The 24,898-nt window shown below is 42.3% G+C and overlaps 1 protein-coding gene and 1 long non-coding RNA gene across 4 annotated transcripts in view; one reads left to right on the plus strand and one right to left on the minus strand.

Moving 5' to 3' along the window:
• The window catches only part of SPATA17 (spermatogenesis associated 17), a 293,753-nt gene extending 291,634 nt beyond the window's left edge, over positions 1-2,119 (plus strand). For all 3 annotated transcript variants that reach the window (XM_033936576.1, XM_033936575.1, XM_033936573.1), the window contains one exon: positions 276-2,119. In XM_033936576.1, coding sequence (XP_033792467.1) covers positions 276-356 — 81 coding nt within the window. In that variant the 3' untranslated portion in view covers positions 357-2,119. The remainder of the gene's footprint in view (positions 1-275) is intronic.
• LOC117356832 lies at positions 815-23,320 on the minus strand. The gene is made up of 3 exons (XR_004538720.1): positions 23,198-23,320; positions 14,098-14,207; positions 815-914 (listed from the first exon to the last, which is right to left on the minus strand). It is a non-coding gene; the product is annotated as an uncharacterized LOC117356832 (long non-coding RNA).
• Positions 23,321-24,898: the final 1,578 nt, after the last annotated feature.

Consider the following 24,898-nt stretch of genomic DNA (forward strand, 5'->3'; position numbering starts at 1 on the left):
GCATAAAGCCAGACACAATGAAATAACTTGAGTGTGGGGTGGCTCGCTGAGGACCTAAATGCATTGTTTAAGCCAGATAGAATGAAGTTTGGCAAAACGGTAAGATAACTTACTGTGGCTGTACTGATATATGGTTATATTCTTCATTCAAACTTACGTTAATACTACCAAGGGGTTTCATTATATGTATTTATTCATAACAGGAAGCCAAAAATAATTATGACAAAGCAAGATTTCAAATTCTAAATTTAACGTTTCTTTTTCTTTTTTTCCAGGACTTCAAAACAGTATTTACACCTGTTCCTTTCTTTGATAAATTTGGACGAACATATTCCAAGGCTGGGGAAATTGTGTAATGATGTCCACACCTAAATGGCAGAAGAACATGTGGAAGTATTAATAATAAAGTGCTTGCTGCAAAATCCAGAGGAAACCAGCTGATGAAACATTTTTTGTTACAATTTCCATGTATCAGAGTGCATAACTAAATCTAATTATTTGTTTTAACATTAGAACTAGTTCTAATTAAAGCAAATTCTTATGTAAAGTGGAGGTACAGCCTTCATTCTTCAGACCTGTCCAGCTTAAAAGTCAATAACTTGTGTAACATTTAGAACTTTTTCACATCTGTATGAATGCAAGAATGATTTTATGTTGTACGTTAAAGAATCAAGCAAGCACCAAAGAAGAACCCCCTTATCTTGGGATAGAGATGCACAAACAAGAGAAAGACAAGGTGGATGTCTCAGTTAACCAAAATGGGTCTTTATTGAATTGTACAAACGTTAAAAAGGTCCCAACAAGGATCCTTGTTTTGGCGCTGCTAAAAAGCGGCTTCTTCAGGGGACGTTTGTTTGTAGACTGTTGTCCAAACATGCGCTGTAGCAAAATAGCTAGGCGGTCCATGCTAAATGCTGCAAAAGCGAAAGTAAAAAGAATAACAAATGCCCAATACAACATTGAAAATCTCATCCAAGGATATCATGCTCTCTTCTAAATAAAGAAAAACATGATTTTGCTTGAAGAAGTAGACTTAATTCATCATTATTCTGATAGTACATCTTTTCCAATAATTTTTAATACAAGTATCAATGTTAGAATACCTTCTGTATCAAATTCCCATAAACTTCATACCTTATTCTCTTCTTCAAAATATGACTGCAAAACTTCCATTTCACAAAGAATCACTTATATCAATCCAGCATTCAGAATCCTAATTCCATCCGACATGACCTCCTGTTTCAAACTGGCTTTGCATCACCGAACAGGAACTAAAATCTTCATATGCCCATCTTCTCCAAATGTCCCCTGTCCTCCATACCCAACCACTTTCCCAAGGAGCTGCACTCTAAGGGCTCCTTTTACGAAGGCATGTTAGGGCCTTAACTCGCAGAATAGCGTGCGCTAGCTGCTACTGCTTCCTCTTGAGCAGGCAGTAGTTTTTTGGCTAACGCACGCTAATCCCGTGCATGCGCTACAAACAGTAACGCACCTTCGTAAAAGGAGTCCTAAGCTTTAATACTAGATTGAGATGGTACCATGTGTATTATATTGTATTTATTTTGTTTGATATACCGCTTGCACATAAGTATTAAGTGGTTTACAAAACTCAAACATTAGACACATTAACTTCCCTCACTGTCCCAAATGGGCTCACAATCTAAACTAATGTGCCTAGGTATGTAACTCAGTGTACGTGTATTGTCATTTTCTTTTTAAGAACTTATAATTCAACATCTTTATTAATGTACCTACACATAAATAGAGTGTAGCTGTATAAAATAAGTAATCTGGAGATCCAGGACACGTAGAGGGGCATACTCAAAATTTTAAAACGTCCAAAAACCTTCCTAAGTCAGCACTTGGTCATCCTAATAGCAGGGACATCCAAGTGTCGATAATCAAAACAAACTTTCTGGACGTTCAGCAGCACTTCTAAGCTGCTGTACACTCAGAGCTCAAAGGGTCATGTTGAGAGGTATGTTAAGGGCAGGAATTGGGCAGGCTTCTACCTGGATGTCCTGAAGCAATAATCAAACTTTTCCGATGCATCCTAGGCAGAACTTACACACCGGGACTTAGACCAAAGTTAAACAGGTCTAAGTGTCCCAAAGGTGGCAAAACTGACAAGATGACCACTGGAGGGTTTAAGGCATGACCCCCCTTATTCCCCCAGTGGTCATGACCCCCTCCCACCACCCAGAGATGCGGAGGGGGGGGGACAGAACATTGAGGGCTTGCCATCAGCTGATTGTGGCAGAGAAATCCCCATCAGCTGAGCCAGTTTCGGGGATTCCTGCCGGCTCAGCTGAAGGAGATTTTAGCGCACGCTTAGCGCATGCTAAATTGCCACACGCACTAGACGCTAACGGCAACATTGAGCTGGTATTAGTTTTAGCCTCGTAGCGTGGGTTTAGCGCATGCTAAAATTATGCGTGTGCTAAAAACGCTATCACAGCTTAGTAAAAGGAGCTCTAAGTTTGGTGCTCCTGGGAGTACCGTGGTCGGCTTTGGGTGCGCTCCAGATTGCCCAAAATTTGGTGGCCAGATCTCTGTTTAGATTAGAAAGATAAGAACATGTGACACAATATAAGTTTGTATTGGTTGATGCGTTATAAGTTATTGTTAATTGTTTACATGTGCCTACATAATTTGGCTCCCAAACATCTCCTCCAGAGTATTCTGACATGTGCTCCGCCTCGCTTGCTTTGGTCCACAGAACACTTTGATCTGCTAATTCCATCTGTAAGAGATCTGAGGTTAACATCTTCCAGAGATAGTATTTTCCATTGTATTGGGCCCAAGGAATGGAATAACCTCCCTGAGTATATTTGCCAACTGCAGAATATACAGAATTTCAAGAGATTACTCAAAAGGCATCTATTTGTCAGAAGAAATACAGTGTCTGAGACTGAATGAATGAGGAAGAGTAGAGATTGATGATAGTAGGGTGCTGGTCACTGGATTGTTCTGTAGGTATGTTTGTTGTTGATTCTATAAATATGTTTGTCGTTGATTCTGTAGGCATGTTGTTGATTCCACTTGTCTGTTACATGTAATTTTACATTTTTGTATGTGAGTTGAGATAGCTTTTGATTTTGCTCTGTGAAGGATCTATCTTGACTCGTTTACTAGTCTACCAAATCGTCTCTTTATCCAATTGTAATCCGTATGGGTCCCCCAGGATGTGATTTTAATACCTTTTATGACCCCTGAGGAAGGAGTGTTTTTTTCAAAACACGGACCGTGTCAGATCCCGATTTATCACCCTATTGGGCCATATTTTGGATGCAAACTTTTTGATTAAAGACTTGGCATCTTGTATATCATCTCTGCAGTTGTTCATTGTACAAGTTGGGTATGCAATCCCAGTAATCTATAAGATTGCACCTAAAGTTTTAGAATGCCTCTGACCTGCCCATGCCCTCTCATGGCCACACACTCTTTTGGGTTGTGCATGAGACGCTTTGGCACACAGCGTTATAGAATAGCACTTAGGCAGGTGCATGCATCTGTCCAAAATAATGTCAATTAGTGTCAATAGATGATTGCTAATGGCTCATTAACTAATTAATTTGCATACGCATCTGCCTTGAGCACCCACATTTGGATGACCTATATAGAATCCGGGGAATAGTGTTTTATAATAATTGGAAAAACATTCACAAATTTGTTTTACCCTGATATTACATAATGGATCCTTCAGGGTAACAATAGAATTTATTAGATTACTATTATATGATATCCTCAACTTATGTGTGAACAATTTATCTACTTTGTTACTTTTGTCATAGTGTCACCACTTCAAGATCTTAATCGCCTTACTTACTTTTTCAGTGAAAATGGAGTTAAGGCATCTCTTTTATTCCTAGCCCAATTTCTTAGGAAATTAGACTGCTAATGCTTATAAAGCCTTTTATACATAATCAATTTCACTTTAGCTGAGGACACAGTTAATTCTAGCTTTATCTTTCTGACAGAGCTCAGAGTGATAATCTTCCAATAAAGACTCTTTCAGTAGTAAACAACAAAATGTCAGAAGAAACTTTCCCATTACCATTTACTTCAAAATAATCTACAATAAAACTGTTGATGGAAACACTCACTGTTGAATCTTTTCAAACAGAGGCATTCTTCTTCCACCTCTAATTTGCCAGACTCAGTAATTGTGAGGTCATAGGCAGCAGAATGCTTTTTCGTTGGGGAAGGGGGGAGCAAAGACTCCACCCTAGCCACAACCTCTCTCTCCAGCTCCTGACTCCCCAACCTACCTTCCCCGGTTGCTGTAATTTTAAATTTTTTGGCAGCCACCACGCAGCATCAACGTGCAAGCTTGCCCTGGAAGTCTTCATTATGCAGGGATGCTGTATGGCGGCTGCCCAAAGATTTAAAATCACTGCGGCTGGGAAGAGGTGGGTGAAAGAGTAGAACCATAACTGACCGCCAATTTTTGGGGAGACCATGGTCCCTGTGGCCTCCCCGTTCCGACGCCTATGGAGGGTGGTTAAACCACAATATTGGTCCAAGTGTTCCCTGCAATAGCCAGGAAGGAGTAATTTATTAGGAAATAGCTGATTTTAAGAGTATGAACCATGTGGGGGCAGAGATAAACATGTGGAGCCCAATTTTACATAGAATATAGTGAATGGACTTGAGCTATCCAGGTCAGGGCGCACTCAGTTCCATTGCTATTTTAGGAAAGGCTCTGCTGGCCCAGAGGCTGTTTTAAAATGCCTGCAGAAGGGCAAATGTATTTGCTGGCATGTGTAGTGAGAGTAGCCATTTAGAAAAATATACATGGATAAAATATTATTATAATACAAACACTTCTATTCCACCTTTACCTATTTAGTTCAAGGATGGATTACAAAAATTAGAAGCTAGATTAGTTGACCTAGAAATTACAGCACATGAAGTGAGTACGCTAACATAATACAGAGTGTTGCTTGAATAAAGTGTGAATTGGGTCATGGTCAGTTTGGTTTCTTCAAATAGGAAAGATTGTAACAGTTTCCTGAATCTGAGATAGTGGTTGCACAGGCATAAGGTCAATGGGAGTTGGTTCAATAGCTTAGTTAGTTGATATTGAATGGACAAGGTTAGGTATCTAGTCGATCACAGATTTATATACTGGAAACTCTAATTGAAGGGTGTTTCTGGTAGAACATTTAGAAACATAGTAATATGATGGCAGATAAAGGTCAAGTGGCCCATCTAGTCTGCCCATCCACAGTAACCATTATCTCTTTCTCTGTACGAGAGATCCCACGTGCCTATTCCAGGCCCTTTTGAATTCAGACCCAGTTTCTGTCTCCACCACCTCTTCTGGGAGACTGCTCCATGCATCTACCACCCTTTGTGTAACAAAGTAAGAACATAAGAATTGCCGCTGCTGGGTCAGACTAGTGGTTCATCGTGCCCAGCAGCCCGCTCACTCGGCGGCCCTCTGGTCAAAAACCAGAGCCCTAACTGAGACTAGCCCTACCTGTGTGCGTTCTGATTCAGCAGGAACTTGTCTAACTTTGTCTTGAATCCTTGGAGGGTGTTTTCCTCTATGACAGACTCTGGAAGAGCGTTCCAGTTTTCTACCATTCTCTGGGTGAAGAAGAACTTCCTTACGTTCGTACGGAATCTATCCCCTTTCAACTTTAAAGAGTGCCCTCTCGTTCTTCCTACCTTGGAGAGGGTGACAACCTGTCATTATCTACTAAGTCTATTCCCTTCAGTACCTTGAATGTTTCGATCATGTCCCCTCTCAATCTCCTCTGTTCGAGGCAGAAGAGGCCCAGTTTTTCTATTCTTTCGCTGTATGGCAGTTCCTCCAGCCCCTTAACCATCTTAGTCGCTCTTCTCTGGACCCTTTCGAGTAGTACCGTGTCCTTCTTCATGTACGGCGACCAATGCTGGATGCAGTACTCCAGGTGAGCGCACCATGGCCCAGTACAGCGGCATGATAACCTTCTCCGATCTGTTTGTGATCCCCTTCTTTATCATTCCTAGCATTCTGTTCGCCCTTTTCGCCGCCACCACACATTGCACGGATGGCTTCATCGACTTGTCAATCAGAACTCTCAAGTCTCTTTCCTGGGAGGTCTCTCCAAGTACCGCCCCGAACATCCTGTATTCATGCATGAGATTTTTGTTACCTACATGCATCACTGTACACTTATCCACGTTGAATCTCATCTGCCATGTCAATGCCCATTCCTCGAGGCTGATTATGTCATGTTGCAGATATTCGCAATCCCCTTGTGTCTTTACTACTCTGAATAACTTTGTATCGTCCGCAAATTTAATCACCTCACTCGTCATACCAATGTCCAGATCGTTTATAAAGATGTTGATTTGGGAAGGAGGAATCTCCTGTTTTCCCTTAGCTATGCACTGAAACTCCAACTGCATTAAAACATCCATTGTTTTGCCAACCTTGTGAGAAGGTGCATTGTCTTGCAAAAAGAGGACTCCTTTCTGCAGATTTCCTCTCCTTTTTTCTTTCAGTGTCTCCTTAAATCAGCACAGCAAGTTACAGTAGTATTCTGCATTAACTGTTTGGCCCTTTAGAAGACAGTCAGTCATTATAACACCTTCCTGATCCCAAAACACTTTGGCCATGACCTCTCCTCCTGACTTTTTGGTCTAGAATTTTCTTGGCCTTGGAGAATCTGAGTGCCACCTTAGGATCATAGTGGTATAACTATGTTTCATTTACCGTATTTTCACGCAAATAACACGCACCCGTATAAAACGCGCACACGTGTATAGCGCGCAGAAATCACGATGATAAGCACAAAAACTTTGGTATAACGCGCTCACGATTATACCGCGCATGCTGCCCGACTCTCCGTTCACCCCCCTGACTTCCGTGCACTGCCCCGCCTCTCCGTGCGCTGTCCCGACTCTCCGTTCACCCCCCCCTGACTTCCGTGCACTGCCCCGCCTCTCCGTGCGCTGTCCCGACTCTCCGTTCACCCCCCCTGACTTCCGTGCACTGCCCCGCCTCTCCGTGCGCTGTCCCGACTCTCCGTTCACCCCCCCCTGACTTCCGTGCACTGCCCTGACTTTCCGTGCGCTGTCCCGACTCTCCGTTCCCCCCCCCTGACTTCCGTGCACTGCCCCGCCTCTCCGTGCGCTGTCCCGACTCTCCGTTCACCCCCCCCTGACTTCCGTGCACTGCCCCGCCTCTCCGTGCGCTGTCCCGACTCTCCGTTCACCCCCCCTGACTTCCATGCACTGCCCTGACTTTCCGTGCGCTGTCCCGACTCTCCGTTCACCCCCCCTGACTTCCGTGCACTGCCCTGACTTTCCGTGCGCTGTCCCGACTCTCCGTTCACCCCCCTGACTTCCGTGCACTGCCCCGCCTCTCCGTGCGCTGTCCCGACTCTCCGTTCACCCCCCCCCGATGTCCGATTCATCCCCCCCCCCCGGCAGGACCATTCGCACCCCCACCCCGAAGGACCGCCGACTCCCCGACAATATCGGGCCAGGAGGGAGCCCAAACCCTCCTGGCCACGGCGACCCCCTACCCCCACCCCGCACTACATTACGGGCAGGAGGGATCCCAGGCCCTCCTGCCCTCGACGCAAACCCCCCTCCCCCCCAACGACCGCCCCCCCCAAGAACCTCCGACCGCCCCCCCAGCCGACCCGCGACCCCCCTGGCGACCCCCACGACGCCCCCACCCCCCTTCCCCGTACCTTTGGTAGTTGGGCCAGAAGGGAGCCCAAACCCTCCTGGCCACGGCGACCCCCTAACCCCACCCCGCACTACATTACGGGCAGGAGGGATCCCAGGCCCTCCTGCCCTCGACGCAAACCCCCCTCCCCCCCAACGACCGTCCCCCCCCCAAGAACCTCCGACCGCCCCCCCAGCCGACCCGCGACCCCCCTGGCCGACCCCCACGACCCCCCCACCCCCCTTCCCCGTACCTTTGGAAGTTGGCCGGACAGACGGGAGCCAAACCCGCCTGTCCGGCAGGCAGCCAACGAAGGAATGAGGCCGGATTGGCCCATCCGTCCTAAAGCTCCGCCTACTGGTGGGGCCTAAGGCGCGTGGGCCAATCAGAATAGGCCCTGGAGCCTTAGGTCCCACCTGGGGGCGCGGCCTGAGGCACATGGGCCCAACCCGACCATGTGCCTCAGGCCGCGCCCCCAGGTGGGACCTAAGGCTCCAGGGCTTATTCTGATTGGCCCACGCGCCTTAGGCCCCACCAGTAGGCGGAGCTTTAGGACGGATGGGCCAATCCGGCCTCATTCCTTCATTGGCTGCCTGCCGGACAGGCGGGTTTGGCTCCCGTCTGTCCGGCCAACTTCCAAAGGTACGGGGAAGGGGGGTGGGAGGGTCGTGGGGGTCGGCCAGGGGGGTCGCGGGTCGGCTGGGGGGGCGGTCGGAGGTTCTTGGGGGGGGGACGGTCGTTGGGGGGGAGGGGGGTTTGCGTCGAGGGCAGGAGGGCCTGGGATCCCTCCTGCCCGTAATGTAGTGCGGGGTGGGGTTAGGGGGTCGCCGTGGCCAGGAGGGTTTGGGCTCCCTTCTGGCCCGATATTGTCGGGAAGTCGGCGGTCCTTCGGGGTGGGGGTGCGAGTGGTCCTGCCGGGGGGGGGATGTATCGGACGTCGGGGAGTCGGCCGGGCAAGAGGGCTTGGGCTCCCTCTTGCTCCGATCGTGGATGCGGGTGCGGGTGGGAGCGCGTGCGAGTGGTCGTTCGGGGTGGGGGTGCGAGTGGTCCTGCTGGGGGGTGAATCGGGCGTCGGGCGGGGTGGGAACTATGTTTTAAAACTTTCGTATACCGCGCTCACGCATATAACGCGCGAGGGGTATGCGCGGTAGGTAAAAACGCGTATAACGCGCGCGTTATATGCGTGAAAATACGGTACTGTAACTAGTTGTTCCAAAAGTGGCACCAACTTGATGAAAATGCTGCAAAATCAACTTGGAAGTGTCTACTTGATGTTGTTTCTCACCAACATTCAAACATTTGGGCACCCTGACTGACAGCTTCTGCATACCCAACTGCTCTTGGATTATACACCCAACACATTCCCTGGATATGAGTAGTGTCTCAGCAATTGTTTTAGCTGATTCGCTGATCTGCCAAAATCAGGTCATGGACATAGTCAATAATTTCAGGAGTTGGCACGTTTGAGGCCTCCTAAACTTTGCTGCATATTCAGTCTTGAAATCTCCAAGCTGAAAGTTTGCACACCAGTTCTTCAATGTGGAGTATGATGAATATTTGTTACTGAGTGTTTACATCATACATTCATGGATTTCCTTTGGAGTTTTCTTCTGCAGGACTAGGAACTTCATGACAGCTTGGAGTTCCACACTTGAAAATGCCACACTTTTCATTGACATGGTTCAATCAATGATCTGAAACAATGCCAAAACATAGCAGTACAATTCTCTAAATTGGCACTTTGCAAGACACAATAACTCTCTTTTCAGCTACAGTGGCATAATAATGCTAAGAATTTAGGAAATTGATTGGGCTGAGAACTTTTCAGCACCCCCCTCACATTGGCATTCTGTGTTTATGAAATAGATGTGTAAATGCTTTTAAAATAAGAGCCATAATATGAATAATTGGGACAGAGATATCTCCGTGAATCACATGGATCAAAATTGGCAACAAAGAGGGCATTTTGGAAGGGATAGCAGAAATTTACAAACACAAGAAATCTAGTTATAATGTAAATTGGCATACACACGTTTACATGAGTGATTTTAGAAAACATGGATGCATTGCCAAGGGCAAGATTTGGGATAGTATTTGATTAATGGAATGTCAGGATGGGGGAATTCAAAGGATGGAGTGGTTGAGGGGTTTGGGGACTAAATTATAGTCATTTTATTTGATGCCCCCCCTAAGAGACTTCCTTGATCATTAGACTGCACCCAAGTGGCCTAATGCTCCCGGGAAGAAAAGATAATGCTAGCTTAAGGCTGGCATAACCTTTCCTTGAATAATGTAGCTTGTGAGGTTAAATGCATGTTATTTTATTCTGTTTGCATAATAAAGAGGTGATTTGGATGCATCTGCATTATTTAGCTAGCTTAGCACCAGCAAAACATTTAGTAAGAGCAAATATCTTCAGATTTTGCCTTTTAATATACAATATTTGGTCAAATGTTTTGTTGTTAATGCATGTTAGTAACTACCTTCAGTGGCGTAGTAAGGGTGAGGTGTGGTGGCACGCCATCCCCGCCCCCTTGCCATGCGGGCGCCCCCTTCCCTTTCTCCGTACCTTTTTAACTTCTCCGGCTTGAGCAGCATGCCCAACTTGGCGTCAGCTCGCCCTTTGACATCACTTCCTAGGTTACGAGTCCCAGAAGTGACATCAGAAAAAGCGCCGATGCAGGCAGCGACCTCACGCCGGGGAAGTAAAAAAAGGTATGGGGGAAGGCGAGGGGTGCGCACGCACAGTGAGGAGAGGAGTGGGGTGGGAGTGGGACAGAGAGGGGGGAGAGGTGCCGCGCCCTTAGCAAGATGGTGCCCGGGCTGAGCTGCTCCCCCCACTGACTATCCTCTTTCATGTGCTGCACCAAATCCAGCAAATAAAATCAGCCACAATAACACATGGTCCAGTTTTTAAATCCGGGGGTGGGGGTGGGAGGGGGGGCTTAGTGTAAAGGATTTTCGGCAGAGGAGCTGCATTCTACAGGGAGATTTGGAGAATCCAGAGAACTTCTGATGAGGTACAGATTAGCTCTGGATTCACTCCATTGTTTCAACCTCTGTTTCCAATCAGCCACGGTCAGTAGCAAATCCCATGATTCAATGCCTATTGCGTTATTGGTTCTATGGGGCTCTCAGCAGACATCTGACAATTTTAACTCTTTTTTTCCAAGGCAGCTTCTTGTCTCCTCCTCAGGCATTAAAAAAACAGATGCCTATTTATGGGCTGCTCAAACTCTTAGGCCCCCTTTTATCAAGCCATGTTAGGGTTTTTAATCGCTGGCGGCTGCGGTAAAAGCTCCGACTCTCATAGAATTCCGATGAGCATCGGAGCAGCTGGTGATAAAAAAACCCTAACGTGGTTTGAGAAAAGGGGGCCTTAATGCAGTAATTAATATGTGCTATCAATTAACACGTGCCACGTAACAGTAGGGGATTAATTCTCTACAGGTCACCTAATGTGAATCTTTAAGGGCCAGAAAACCCTCCAGCTTGAAGGCTACTGAGGTGGTGGAAATTCAGGCAAACTAGGCATTTCTCTGTGACTGAGGGACTCGCAATTAAATAAATAAATAACAGACAGTTAAAGTGGCATTTGAACCTGGTTTGCAGCCTACTGATCTAAGCATTAGACTATTCCTCTGCTTTGTATAAAAGTCCATGTGGGCATTTGATAACCTGGACATTGCTATGCTGCACAAAGGTCTCTTGTTTTTCCTGTTCATAATTTGAGTGTTTCAGTTTGTAGAATGAATGTTCATGCTGGACGTCACCAGCACATGGACATCTATTGCTCATATATTTTAGAATGTTGTCAGATCCTGTTCTAAAATACCTGAGAAATGGACGCAAGTTCTAGGGAGGTGTTAGAGTTTACCACCACAGCATTGTAGCGCGCGCTAAGGCCCTGATTCTGCAAAGTGCGTCCCGATTTTAGGCAGCTGTAGGTGTCCTACAGCTGTCTAATCAACCAATCGGGATGCACATTTTTAAAAAAAAATGCTCTCCAGGCAGGCCGCCTATATTGAAGGTGCCTCCGGGAGCCTAGGGAGGCCCGCAAGACTCCTAAGCTCGCCTAAGGGCCTTAGGCGAACCTAGGCGGCCCTATGCGTCTCCCTAGTAGAGGAAGAGACGCTTAAAATGTAGGCCAGCAAAATGCTGGTCTACATTGTAAGTAGACGCGGCTGCTATACTTATCGCGGCAAGAGATCTCCCTGCTGCAATAAGTATAGCTGCCGCGGCCGCCTGTTACATCACCGGCAGGAGGATGCCAAACTCCTCCTGCCGGAACCCTGGATCTCCCCTCCCCCCCAAACTCGTAATCGCCGGCAGGAGGATGCCCAACTCCTACTGCCGGAAAGCCAGACCCCCTCCGGACCCCCCCAAACTAACCTCCCTCCTTCAACTAACCTTTAAATGTTGCCTAGCCTGGGCCAATCAGGCCTTAGGATTAGTGGGGATGGGCGGACCCGCTAGGCTAAGGCCTGATTGGTCCAGACTTCTAGAGCCTGGGCCAGTCAGGCCTTAGATTTAGTGGGAAGGGGCTAGGAAGGGCGGGCCCATCTCATTTCCATGAGGCGGACCTGTTGGCTGGACGGCAGCAAGACCCGTCCAACCAACCAACATTTAAAGGTTAGTTGGGGGGGGTCCTGAGGGGGGTCTGGCTTTCCGGCAGGAGGAGTTGGGCATCCTCCTGCCGGCAATTATGAGTTTGAAGGGGAGGGGGGGTCCGGGGTTTGGCAGGAAGAGTTGGTCATCCTCCTGTCGGTGATGGGACAGGCGGCCGCTATACATATCCCTTGCTGCGATAAGTGTAGCGGTCTGTGTCTAATCTAACCCGATTCTCTAACCGGCGTCTGTAACATGGATGCCAGTTACAGAATCGGGGTTTAGTATAGGCCCGATTCTGTATAGGACACCTCTCCTGGGCGTCCTATACAGAATCAGGGCCTAAGTGCGCACTAAAACCACTAGCGCATCTTAGTAAAAGGAGCCCATAGTGATTGTTTAGTGTTTTACACAGTTTCCATGCTACCTTATTATGTCTTTACTTAGGAGTATAAGAAAATCCATACTGGATCAGACCAGTGGTCCATCTAGCCCAGTATCCTGCTTCCACAGTGTGCAATCCAGGTCACAAGTACCTGGCAGAAACCCAAATAGTAGCATAAAAGTCTTCTGACATGTACACCACATTCAAGGACAAGTTGGGTAATTGGTTTACAGTCCTGTGCTACAGAATCTACATTTATCTCTTTTACTATTTTTTTTATTTTATTTTGGATTTAGTTCATGCTTTTTCAGCAGTACCTCAAGGTGAATTCCATTCAAGTACAGTAGATATTTCCCTGTCCCCAGAGGGCTTACAATCTATGCTGGCTATGAATCATCCATTGGCCTGTGCTGCAGTTATCAATTTCTCATCTTCAGGTCCGAATTTACCTCTTCTTAACCATTTCCATGTCAGATTTTGAACAACATGTGGTTGCTGAATTACTGTAGCTCATATTTTCTGCTGCATTTGTGTTTTTGACAATTTTTTTTTTCTTGTTTGCTAGTCTAGCTCTTTAACTTAGATTGTAAGCTCTTTCGAGCAGGAGCCATCTCTTGCGTGTTTAATGTACAGTGCTACATGCGTCTGCTAGCACTATAGAATTAATAAATAGTAGTAGCAACTAGCTCTCCTGGTTTTGCAGCTCTCTCCATGAATGCTGGTAGATTCTCACTAATGAACTAGTGCTGCTTACATAACATAACATAACTTTATTCTTCTATACCGCCACAATCAAATGAATTCTAGGCGGTTTACACAAAAGAGAAACTGGACAATCAGTGAAATACAAAATGTTAATGGAGTAAATACATGTTAGCTAAAAAAGACAGTAAAATTTTTAAGTTATGAATAAAACTTCGAGTTAGGAGATAAATTTATCAAATAGTATAGTCTTGATTTCTTTTCGAAATGCACCGTACGACAGCATGGCTCCTCCAATATAATTACCCAACCAGGATTGTTGTTTACTTGCTTGAAATGCAAGCATCCTATCTAGGAAAGACCAATATTTGCAGCCTAGGATCTTCGGGTATGCAAATAAGTTACAATTCCTGGTTATCCTCGCAGGGTTATATAGTGCGAAATGAGTTAAAAGGTAGGTAGGGGCCAATCCCCAAACCAACCTAAAACAAATACAAATAACTTGACATGATATCAGATAGATCTTCAGCAACCAAATTGTTTGTGTCTGCATTAGGGTGTGTTCAAATGGTTCGAGAAAGCCAATAATTTTCGTAGGACATTTGCATTTAAACTACCATATTGGGTAATGGGATTTGATATACCACTTTTCTGGAGTACAATCAAAACAGTTTACACTTTTATTATATTTAGGTACTTTCTCTGTCCCTGGTAGTCTCAAGTTTTGTACCTGGGGCAATGGAGGGTCACATCCTTCCTCATGTGTACATTATCTTTCCCAGAATATCATACCTCTTGCGGTTTTCCAGGCCTATTCTTTCTGTTCCTTTTCGTCAACATCTACAGAGGAAACTAGGTTGGATTATTGTAACTCACTGTATAAGGGCATAACACAGAAAGAATTGAAAAGATTGTAAATAATGCAAAATACAGCAATAAAAATGATGACCAATTCAAAAAAAATATGACCATGTGACACCACTTCTGAAAAAAGCACTTTGGTTACCAATCTCTTATAGAATCACATACAAAATTGCATTAATATCGAGCTATCAAATGCACCAATATTTCTCGACCGTCAACTTATGCCGTATACTCCATTTAGAATGACAAGATGATGGCTATACTACCAAATGGAACCTTCAATGTATTATATAACGAAAAAATTGTTCCAGGGAATATTAATCTCCAAAATTCATAAGGAGAACATAAGATACACGATCCTCAGAGGGTGAAATTACCCACAGGTTCAAGTGAGTAGCTCTCACTAAACCACGATCTTCACTGGATCACACACGTATCTTCTTTTATCTTTTTTAGTTTTTTTACCAAATATACTTTTTAATCAGATTTCTTTTTATCCATAAATTAAATAGTTTAATAATCTACTTAGCTTGCTGGTTTATAAAGGGGAGCGCCTCCACCAACATGCCATGTTTCACAACGCTTTCCTCAGGGTTGAGGCTCCCTAATTGTATTCATGTGCAAACTGAAACTCGCTCCATTCAATTAGATTTGGTTCAACATGAAATCTAATTGAATGGAGCGAGTTTCAGTTTGCACATGAATACAATTAGGGAGCCTCAACCCTGAGGAAAGCGTTGTGAAACATGGCATGTTGGTAGAGGCGCTCCCCTTTATAAACCAGCAAGCTAAGTAGATTATTAAACTATTTAATTTATGGATAAAAAGAAATCTGATTAAAAAGTATATTTGGTAAAAAAACTAAAAAAACTAAAAAAGATAAAAGAAGATACGTGTGTGATCCAGTGAAGATCGTGGTTTAGTGAGAGCTACTCACTTGAACCTGTGGGTAATTTCACCCTCTGAGGATCGTGTATCTTATGTATACTCCATTTAGGACATTAAGATAAACAGAGCAGCATCTTTTGACTTTTCCCTCCCTAAAAGTTATTGGTAGAAGGAGGTCTATTTTTTCAGTCATAACTCCTCAGCTTTGGAATACTTTACCAAATTATTTGCATGGAGAAACATCACTAGAAAAATTCAAAGGCCTTTGAGATTTAGGGCTCCTTTTATTAAGCTGTGATAGCGTTTTTAGCACATACTAAACCCACGTTATGCGGCTAGAACTAATGCCAGTTCAATGCTGGCATTAGCATCTAGTGCGCAGGGCAATTTAGTGTGCGGTAAGAGTGCGTTAAACCGCTATCGCAGCTTAGTAAAAGTAGCTCTTAGACAAGATGACCAGTCTGTGTTTAAAATTTTATATTTTATACTTTAACATCCATTATCTAATCAGTCCTTATTTGCAGAACTTAATTTTTTTATCTTCCTCCCTCTTATTTGTTCTTTTCACTTTTTGCCTTCCCCCCCCCCCCCCCCCACATCCCGATGTGTTAACCATATACTGTATGTTCTCTTTTTGCTTTAATTATTGTAGTTCATCCCTCTCTCCTTTGGTACCTGTATTTTATTTTATTTTTTTAATTCTTTATTCATTTTTAAACATTCAACAAGTAATTCATTATACAATCATATATACTGTAATAATACTTATTAATCATACATTCAATGAAATAGAACTATAACTTCACCCTCCCATCCTTCTTCCAATATAATCATATAATTTTATAAATATAAAATCATCCCCCCTCCCCCTTATACTTCAATATAGAAAAGGAGAGAAATAAATTATTAACTAATCAATTATAATCATTCCTTACAATAATTTGTTAATGGCTCCCAGACCTCCATTAACTTTTTATAACTTCCTTGTTGGATAGCTAATATTTTCTCCATTTTAAAAATATGGTACAATGAATTCCACCAAAAACTATAACTTAATCTATCATAATTTTTCCAGTTTCTCGTAATTTGCTGAATAGCAACTCCTGTCATTATGAGTAAAATTTATTGTTTTTATGAGATATTTGACTTTTTTTCCTCATTGAAATTCCAAATAATATCGTATCATATGAAAGTGCCACCGGATTCTCAAGTAAATTATTAATTTGACTCCAAATAGATTTCCAAAAATTATATATTATATATATATATTAGAGGGCAAAACAACAATAAATGATCCAATGTTCTATGGCACCTTATATGAAAATGTCACAGGTATAAAGAGAGAAAGAGGGGCAGAGAGAGAACATAGGCTGAATTTCCCAAACTTTGGCTAACAGGCAGAGCAGATAGCACCTGGAAGTCAGAGAGTAGCCACACATCTTCTTTACAGACATTGCATATCAGTGGAAAGACTTTGATTAGTTTATTGGACCAAAATAAATTAATCCAGAGATTCTGTAGCATATGCAGACCAATACAACTACTCGAACCTTGCAACACAGTAATTTATAAAAGAAGCGAGGTACTTAAATGATGAAGGAGAGAACCCTCCCCACACACACCTTTTTATATTAAAAGCTATTAGTAAAAGAAGTTTGCATTGAATATTTTATTAGAGACAAATAAAGTATGTAGTTGCCCTTTTGTACTTTTCATGGCTTTATGAAATCAGCATTTTAAAAAGTTTGTCTTTCTGTACTGCAAGAGGAAATGAATGTTGTTTAATTTTGGTAAGTGAGAAATGGCAACCTCAGACTTAAGATTTAATTCTGCCAAATATATTTAAGTGCTTTTGTTGTACGTGGGTGGGCTGAGCAGCAGCCACTTGCACAAAACTGTTGATGAATAAGGAACCACAGTAATTTTTAGATGTGAGAGCTATCTATTTGATTGCTCCAGCTCCAAGGTAGTTCATCACTTCACAATAATTCACCCTCTGTTGCTCGTACCTTTATACCGCACTTTCCCATCAGTCCGATTAGAAACAGCAGTGCCTTTATCAGATTAATCTGTCTTTCTTCAACTGAGTGTATTTGACCTCAGGATAGGAAAAACCCAGCCATACAGATTGCATAACAGTGGATGAAGTTTTCAGCACTGGAGAGGGGTATTTTGAATTCCCTCTCAGTGCTGAACGCTTTCTGTATTACCCTGCAAGGCCCACTTCCTTGCATCTTTCTGCCATTACACATCAAGAAGTCATCAAGCATAGGTGTTGCGGTATATTCTCCAAAGCCTTCACCGCTAGTTCATGCCCTGAAACAGATCGAGTACCCTCACAGCTTCTCAGATTAGCGTCAGCAGGTCACAGTTTTCCAAGTTCTAATTGCAGTCATAACCAATAATATCACTTGGCTAGTATTTCAAAGATTGAGAATGAGGTAACTTGGCCCCTTTCTCAATTCCAGTAACAAAATAGGTATTAAAAAAACAGTAGGTGCATTTTTGGACATTTATACACACCTTGTTATAAAATTACCTCCTTAGCAACCTGTTTCCTAAAGAATTGGGTATTTTTTAAACATAAGATTCTGCTTGCTCAGATCTCTTAGGCCATCCCCCATGGGAGGGGCCTTAAACGCCTGGGCCAATCAGGGCCTTAGGTCCTTCACTGGTGTATCTCACAATGCACTGGGATGGAGAGGGCCCGCCATTCAGTGGAGGTGGGCCTTCTGGCTGGAGGGAGTAAGCATCCCTCTGGCCAGTCAACTAAAAAAGGTACTGGTGGGGTCCGGGTGGGCTTGGGAGGTTGGGGTGTCCGTGGATATCTCGGGGGGTGGGGGGTGTTTCTGGCAGAAGGGACTGGGCATCCCGCCTGCTAGTGATTTCTGTGTGGGGGGAGAGAGAGTTCTGGCGGGCTTTTATACTATGGAAACTAGAAAATAAGTAAAGTTTGCTTTTTAAAACTTTCTTTATAAAGGAACTACAATTTATCATTTATCCCAAAATTGACTTTATTGTAGATGTATTGAAAGATCATTAATTACCGTATTAAGAACATATGGACATTACTAGGACAGACCGAAGGTCCATCAAGTCCAGCATTCTGTTTTCAACAGTGGCCAAGCCAGATCCCAAGTACCTAGCTAGATCCGAAGTAGTACAACAGATTTTATGCTGCTTATCCTAGGACTTTTTGAGAACTGTGATCATTTGCAGGGATTGGGATCATTCATTGAATCATTACAGCAAATTAGACTACACTTCAGCATTGTATTATTATGTGCTTCATTTTTGCAATTTATAGCACTTTCATTCTCTGTGAGAAGCCCATTGATGTTTCTGTGATCGTAAGTCCCATTGAAGGGTCAATAAAATGAGCTCCGTGTCAGAGAGCTTAATTTAATTGCAATGGCACAGAAAACTGAAGGTGTCCATTCACTTTACACATATTTTTAGTCACTTTACAAGCGGTCAACCTCAAAGTTCTTCGCTGTAATTATTGCAACTATATTGCAAGAGAGTATATTTTCCTACATACATAGAAACTATTCCCCTTGCCTAGGAGGTTTTTGGTAGTGAAAATCACTTAAATTAAAGCAGGAAGCGGAAGCACATACATGACATATTCATGTAATTTCCATACTTGTGATCTGCTGCACTTTGAGTTACTGTTTTGGGTACCAACTTAGTTTATTTCTATCCCGCCTTTCCCAATGAAGGTCACAATAAAATACATACATAATCCATCACAGCAACACATATACATAAGCAAATCACAAGCCATAAAATAACCCACTAAGCAACCAGCACCACTTCACTCAATTCACAGTTCAAAATTCAGTTTCCATACTTCATTTTGCATAAAAGATGTCTTTTCAATAATTTTTTTTACAAATTCTGCAAATTATTCTGCTGACAGATGTACAATGGAAGTTCGTTCCATTCCCTGGGACCTATATATGAAAATATACTATTTCTAGACACCTTCAACCTCAGTTCCTTAACAGTTAGAATATATGAATCCAAAAGATCTACTGAATGCAACTGGTGGGACAGAATGTGTGGTAGAATGCTCTCCCTCAAAAATTTGGACGCTAAGTTGTGCACACAAAGATAAACCAACTAACCAATAACAACAGTTTATAGCGAACTTCCAGAGATGCAGCATGTGACCATGTGACTCCTTTGCTTTTGAGCCTTCATTGGCTCCCTGTTCATCTCAGGATTCAATTTAAATGTGTATGCATTACTTTTAAAATTTTATATGGTATTTTTATTCCTCTTGTTCCTCTGCTATGGAATGTTTACAGATTTTCCTATGCTAGAGCCATTCAACAGTTTAAACTTTCCCTTCTTTCTAGGAAAGGTATTAAAGGTGTCAAGAACTTTAGCCTTTCTTTGGATTTTAAATTTTCTCAATTATGGAATGAACTCCCTTTAACTTTGAGATGCCCTAATCCTTTCCAATTCTTCCGCACATCATTAAAAACTTTTTTATTTGCTAAACATTTTGAAAATTAATCTCCTTGCAGTTTTAGCATTGTTTTTAATTATTGTTATCTGAGTCGAGCTTCCTCTGGTTGATGATCCGGTATATAAAGCTAAGTTTTAGTTTAGTTTAGTATAAGCAGATGGTGGCAGAAATTTCCCAGCATCCAAGGTCATGGCGAAGAGGGAGTCAGGACTAGTGGAAATATCATTCAAGGTGCTCTTGGTAGTTGCTTAATTTGACTAATGCTTCCACTGGCCCTGTGTGAAAATGGGTGCTCTATGAACTATCATAGAGCACACCGTTAGCGATGGAGACAACTGGAGCAAATAGTCCCAAAAAAACAAATGAACTTGCAGCTTTCATGAACCTGTATAACCTACCTATATGATCTTATTGTTAACCTTACTGTCCTAACTTCCCCTCACCATCTCTAAAGGAACGCCACTTAGGGCTCCTTTTATTAAGGTGCGCTACGGGGTTAGCGTGTCGGACATTTCATCACGCGCTAACCCCTGCAGCACACATGTCAATGAAGGCGTTAACCGCCTACCGCAGCTTGATAAAAGGAGCCCTTAATGTTGCCTTACCCATATTAAATTAAACAATCAGGAAATTTTGATACAGGAGTTGGACTTGGAGGTCTTCAGTTTCCCAAGTCACCTCTACAGCCCATTTTCAACACTGATATTACATTGTCAACCTGCCAGTCCTCTGGCACCAAGACTGTTTCAGTGATATGTCACAGGCTATTGTTAGTAGCTGCAAAAATAGGATGTAACCTATCACTAAAGCAGCCTTGATGCTGATGTAAGCAATATATTTTATTTATCATGCTTCTTCCATTATGTCTGCATAATAACATTGTTGAAAAGCAATAGACTTCTTATTTTGGTGCTCATGAATACAGCAAGGTACTAAGCAATTTAAGATGTGTTTCCTGATGTTAGGGCTATACAAAGAGTTTCAGTGCACTCAGACATTATTTATTGTTAAATGTGTCTCTAAGACAGATTTGATTGTGAGATTAGAAGTTTTATGGCTATATACAAACATTCATACAGTCAGGAGAGTGTAGCACAGTGGTTAAAGCTACAGCCTCAGCACCCTGCGGTTGTGGGTTCACACCCACACTGCTCTTTATCAGGTTTCAGGTTTATTTAAAAATTTGATATACCACCTTATTAAAATTCAAAGCGGTTTTACATAATATAAAAACAAAGCATAATAAGAACGTATATCAAAAACAAATTACAAACAATGTTACAAACAATCAAACGCACTGACAAACATTAACTTACTGATACAAGATGGAGAAGGGCAGAAATACAATTTGTATGAAGAGTAAGAGAGAGGAAGAGGGATCAAGACAAAAGGAAGGGGAACAAAATATAAAAAGTCTAGAATTATGTAAAATAAGCTTAAATGATTAAAAGATGGCAAGGAACAGATTTCCATTACTGTCCTGAGAAGGACTATTATACACCAAATGCGTCTTTAAAAAGAAAGGCGTTCAAGTTACTTTTAAATTTATCAAGGGATGTGATTTCTCTTATATAATTTGGTGCTGAATTCCAGATGGTAGGGGTCGTAACAGAAAAGATGCTAGTGCGCATAGTGTTAATGTATCTTAAAGAGGGGATGGATAGCAAGTTTTGAATAGATGAACGTAATATACGATGGGGGGTATGGAGGGATTAATAGCCTGTTAATAAAATCAAGTTGGCCAGAAGTCTTGGTCTTGTAAGTCAGCAACATTATTTTATAGGAAATTCGATGATCTATAGGAAGCCAGTGAGCAGTGATCAAAAGAGGTGTGATATGATTGTATTTACGTGCAATTTACTTAGGGCTCCTTTTATCAAGCCACGCTAGCGGTTTAACGTGCGTAATAGCACATGTTAAACCATCGGCCATGCTAGCCGCTAATGCCTGCCTTGAACAGGGAGTAATTTTTTGGCCAGCACGGGGGTTAGCGCGTGATTAAAAGTCGCGCGTGCTAACTCCGCTAGCATAAAAGGAGCCCTTAATCCCCCCCATTGACTCAGGTACATTAGACAGATTGTGAGCCCACCAGGATAAACAGGGAAAAATGCTTGAGTATCTGAATAGATTAATGTAAACCGTTCTGAGCTCCCTGGGGAGAATGATATAGAAAGCTGGATAAATAATGTATATAGGAAACCATATGACAGATGCAGCTGCCTCTACACCAGTAGTCTCAAACTCAAACCCTTTGCAGGTACTCGGAGGGCCTCAGAAAAAATAGTTAATGCCTTATTAAAGAAATGACAATTTTGCATGAGATAAAACTCTTTATAGTTTATAAATCTTTCCTTTTGGCTAAGACTTAATAATAACATTGTAATTTATAGCTAAAGAGACATATGATCAAGAAACTGTTTTATTTTACTGTTGTGATTATGATAAACATACCGAGGGCCTCAAAATAGTACTGGGCGGGCTGCGAGTTTGACCTTTGTACTGTACGTTGCCAAGCCATACAATACCATTGTGTATGCTCTGACCCAAAACACAAACTCCTCAAACTCCTGATTGAATCTTTCAAACATAAAGATTATATCCCCAAAATGTTTTCCAAGATAATTACCTCTTCCCTTAAAACACCTAGGGAAAACCTATTGGAGACAGGGTCCCTCTTGTAGTGACATACAGTCTAGTGCAGTGTCTCTCAAACTGTGTGCCATGGCACAGAGGCATGCCCCAAAGAGATTCCAGATGGGCCACATGAGATTTAAGAATTTTACTTTATTTCAAAAAATTATTTTCATAAGTATACACTAGAATAGTTGACTTGTATGAGGGTCTGCTAATGTTATGAGCATCTGTATGCGTAAGCATCATTCTTTGATGTTATTGGTCCTTGAAAGCTAATGTCAAGTTATTTTAGTTTTATTTTTTAAGCAGTAGGTATTCTAACTTGAGCAACAAGCAATCAAGGCTGTGTTATTGTTTGGATCTTCTTATTTTTGTGAACTTGGATTTTCAGCTATGACAGAAATTACATTTTTTTTTAGAAAGAGAACGACTGCAGAGGGTGGATGATGAAATGCGTCTTTGCTTATCAACTTTTTTATGTTAATTTGCACTAGAAAACAAGCATATACATTGCATTGATTAGCAATTCTATTCTATCTATTTTAGTTTTAGCATTGTAGCAATTACTCATACATAGCTTAAAGAACTTTAAATAAATAACTCTCAAATTTAATTTTTTGTTGGTTTGCTATTTTATAATTTCAATTATAATGTGCCATGAAAAAACATTTGCTCCTCTTAATGTGCTGGAACTAAAAAAGTTTGAGAGACACTGATCTAGAGCTTGAAAAACGGCAAAAAATCATAAAAGATCTATAGCCAATATTCCAGGGGGTGATTTATTGAAAGAGGTATTCCTAGCTCCACTAGTACTGACTGTCCTCCAGCCACATAATGTGAGGCAAAAATTAGTGAGAAGCAAATGCCCAACAGACACTAAAAAAAAAAAAAAGAGAATGGCCTGTACCCTGCAATATACCAAACTGCAAACTGTGCCAACACATATCATAGGGCCTCAGTTACTCACATGGGAAAAACATTCAGCATAAGGGGATCACACACTTGCTCATCTTCAAATGTAGTATGTACAGCATAATTCAATGCAAACAATGTGAAGAAGGATGCTATAGTGGAGATATAAATTAAATACTTCAATCAAAAATCAGCTTACATAGACACCATATTAAACACCACAAGTGGGAGAGCACTTTGCAAGACCAGACCAGAGAATGCTAAAAGGAAATTTTAAAACAATCCAGGACTGGAAGGCGGTTCATAGTCTAAAGCGCGCGAGGACAAAGGCGCGCTGACAACCGAGCACGGACAACTGAGCGCAGGACTTCATCACGCCAAAGAAAAACCGTATTTTAAAGGGCTCCGACGGGGGGTGTTGTGGGGGACTTGGGAGAGTTGTAACCCCCTCATTATACTGGAAACTTAACTTTTTCCCTGTTTTTTAGGGAAAAAATTAAATTTTTCAGTATAATGTGGGGGGTTACACCCCCCACATCCCCCCAACATGGCAGCGTGAGGCAGCGCGATCCCTATTAAGTAGAGTGGAGGGGTTCCCCCCCACACCCCCATCAGAGCTCTTTAAAATACGGGTTTTCTTTGGCGCGATTAAGCCCTGCGCTCAGTTGTCCATGCTCGGTTGTCGGCGCGCCTTTGTCCTCGTGTGCTTTTGACCCGTCACCCTGGAAGGCATTTGAAGTTAAAATGATGAAATTTGCAACCAAAAAATAAAATAGTCCATCCTATTCTATATTATTATACACCCAACAAAAGTGAACTTTTAGTGGGTCCAATGAAAGGATGGTTGACTCTATAATCCTTAAATCTTCTATTTTTTAAGGAGCAAAAAGACCTCAGGGAGCGGGACAGCCTGCAATGATGACATGCATTCTGCAGCACTGTTATACCCATTTAATCACTGCAGGCTGTTCCACTCACTGAGGTCTTTATACTCCTTAAACAATCATATATATAAGGATAGAGAGTCAACCATCCTTTCATTGGTCCCACTAAGTCCACTTTTGTTGGGAGTATAGATATTTTACAACAGACTTAAATATCTGGGTTTCCCATTACATTATAAACCATAAAATTATACTGTTTTGTCAATCTTTGAACACTCATCCATCTCTCCCTGTTTCTTATCCACCTCTGCCTTTCCATATGAGATTCTCATCAGAATGCTTATATGTTTCACTTATATATTCTTTTTTTTTAATCTTTATTAATTTTCAAAACTAATACAAACTGCTAGGAATTATACAAACATTAATAATCAACGTAAGCACTTAAATTCCATCAATAAAAATGCAGAAGAAAATATCCCTACCCTCCTATCCAACAATTTAATCAAGAAATAAACCAAAAAGATATTCCCCACCCCCATCCCGTCCTGGATATGTATAAACATAAATAAAATAAAAGACAACTATGTTGAAGTAACAAAAGATGTCAACGGGCCCCAAACCAAATTTAAAAAAATTGCTATGCCCCAACATATCAGCATTCATTTTTTCATATTTGTAACCTAAACATAAACTGGCCCATCAAAAAGGAAAGTTGAGGTGGTCACAATTGTGGGTTATCATTTGCATAGCTATCCCTGTCATAATTAGGAAAATCCTGCATTTGTAGCGATCAATGGGAGGCTTAATATGCAGCAATAAGAACATAAGAACATAAGAAGTTGCCTCTGCTGAGGCAGACCAGAGGTCTA

Source organism: Geotrypetes seraphini, chromosome 3 (assembly GCF_902459505.1).
Source record: "Geotrypetes seraphini chromosome 3, aGeoSer1.1, whole genome shotgun sequence".
Taxonomy (NCBI): Eukaryota; Metazoa; Chordata; class Amphibia; order Gymnophiona; family Dermophiidae; genus Geotrypetes; species Geotrypetes seraphini.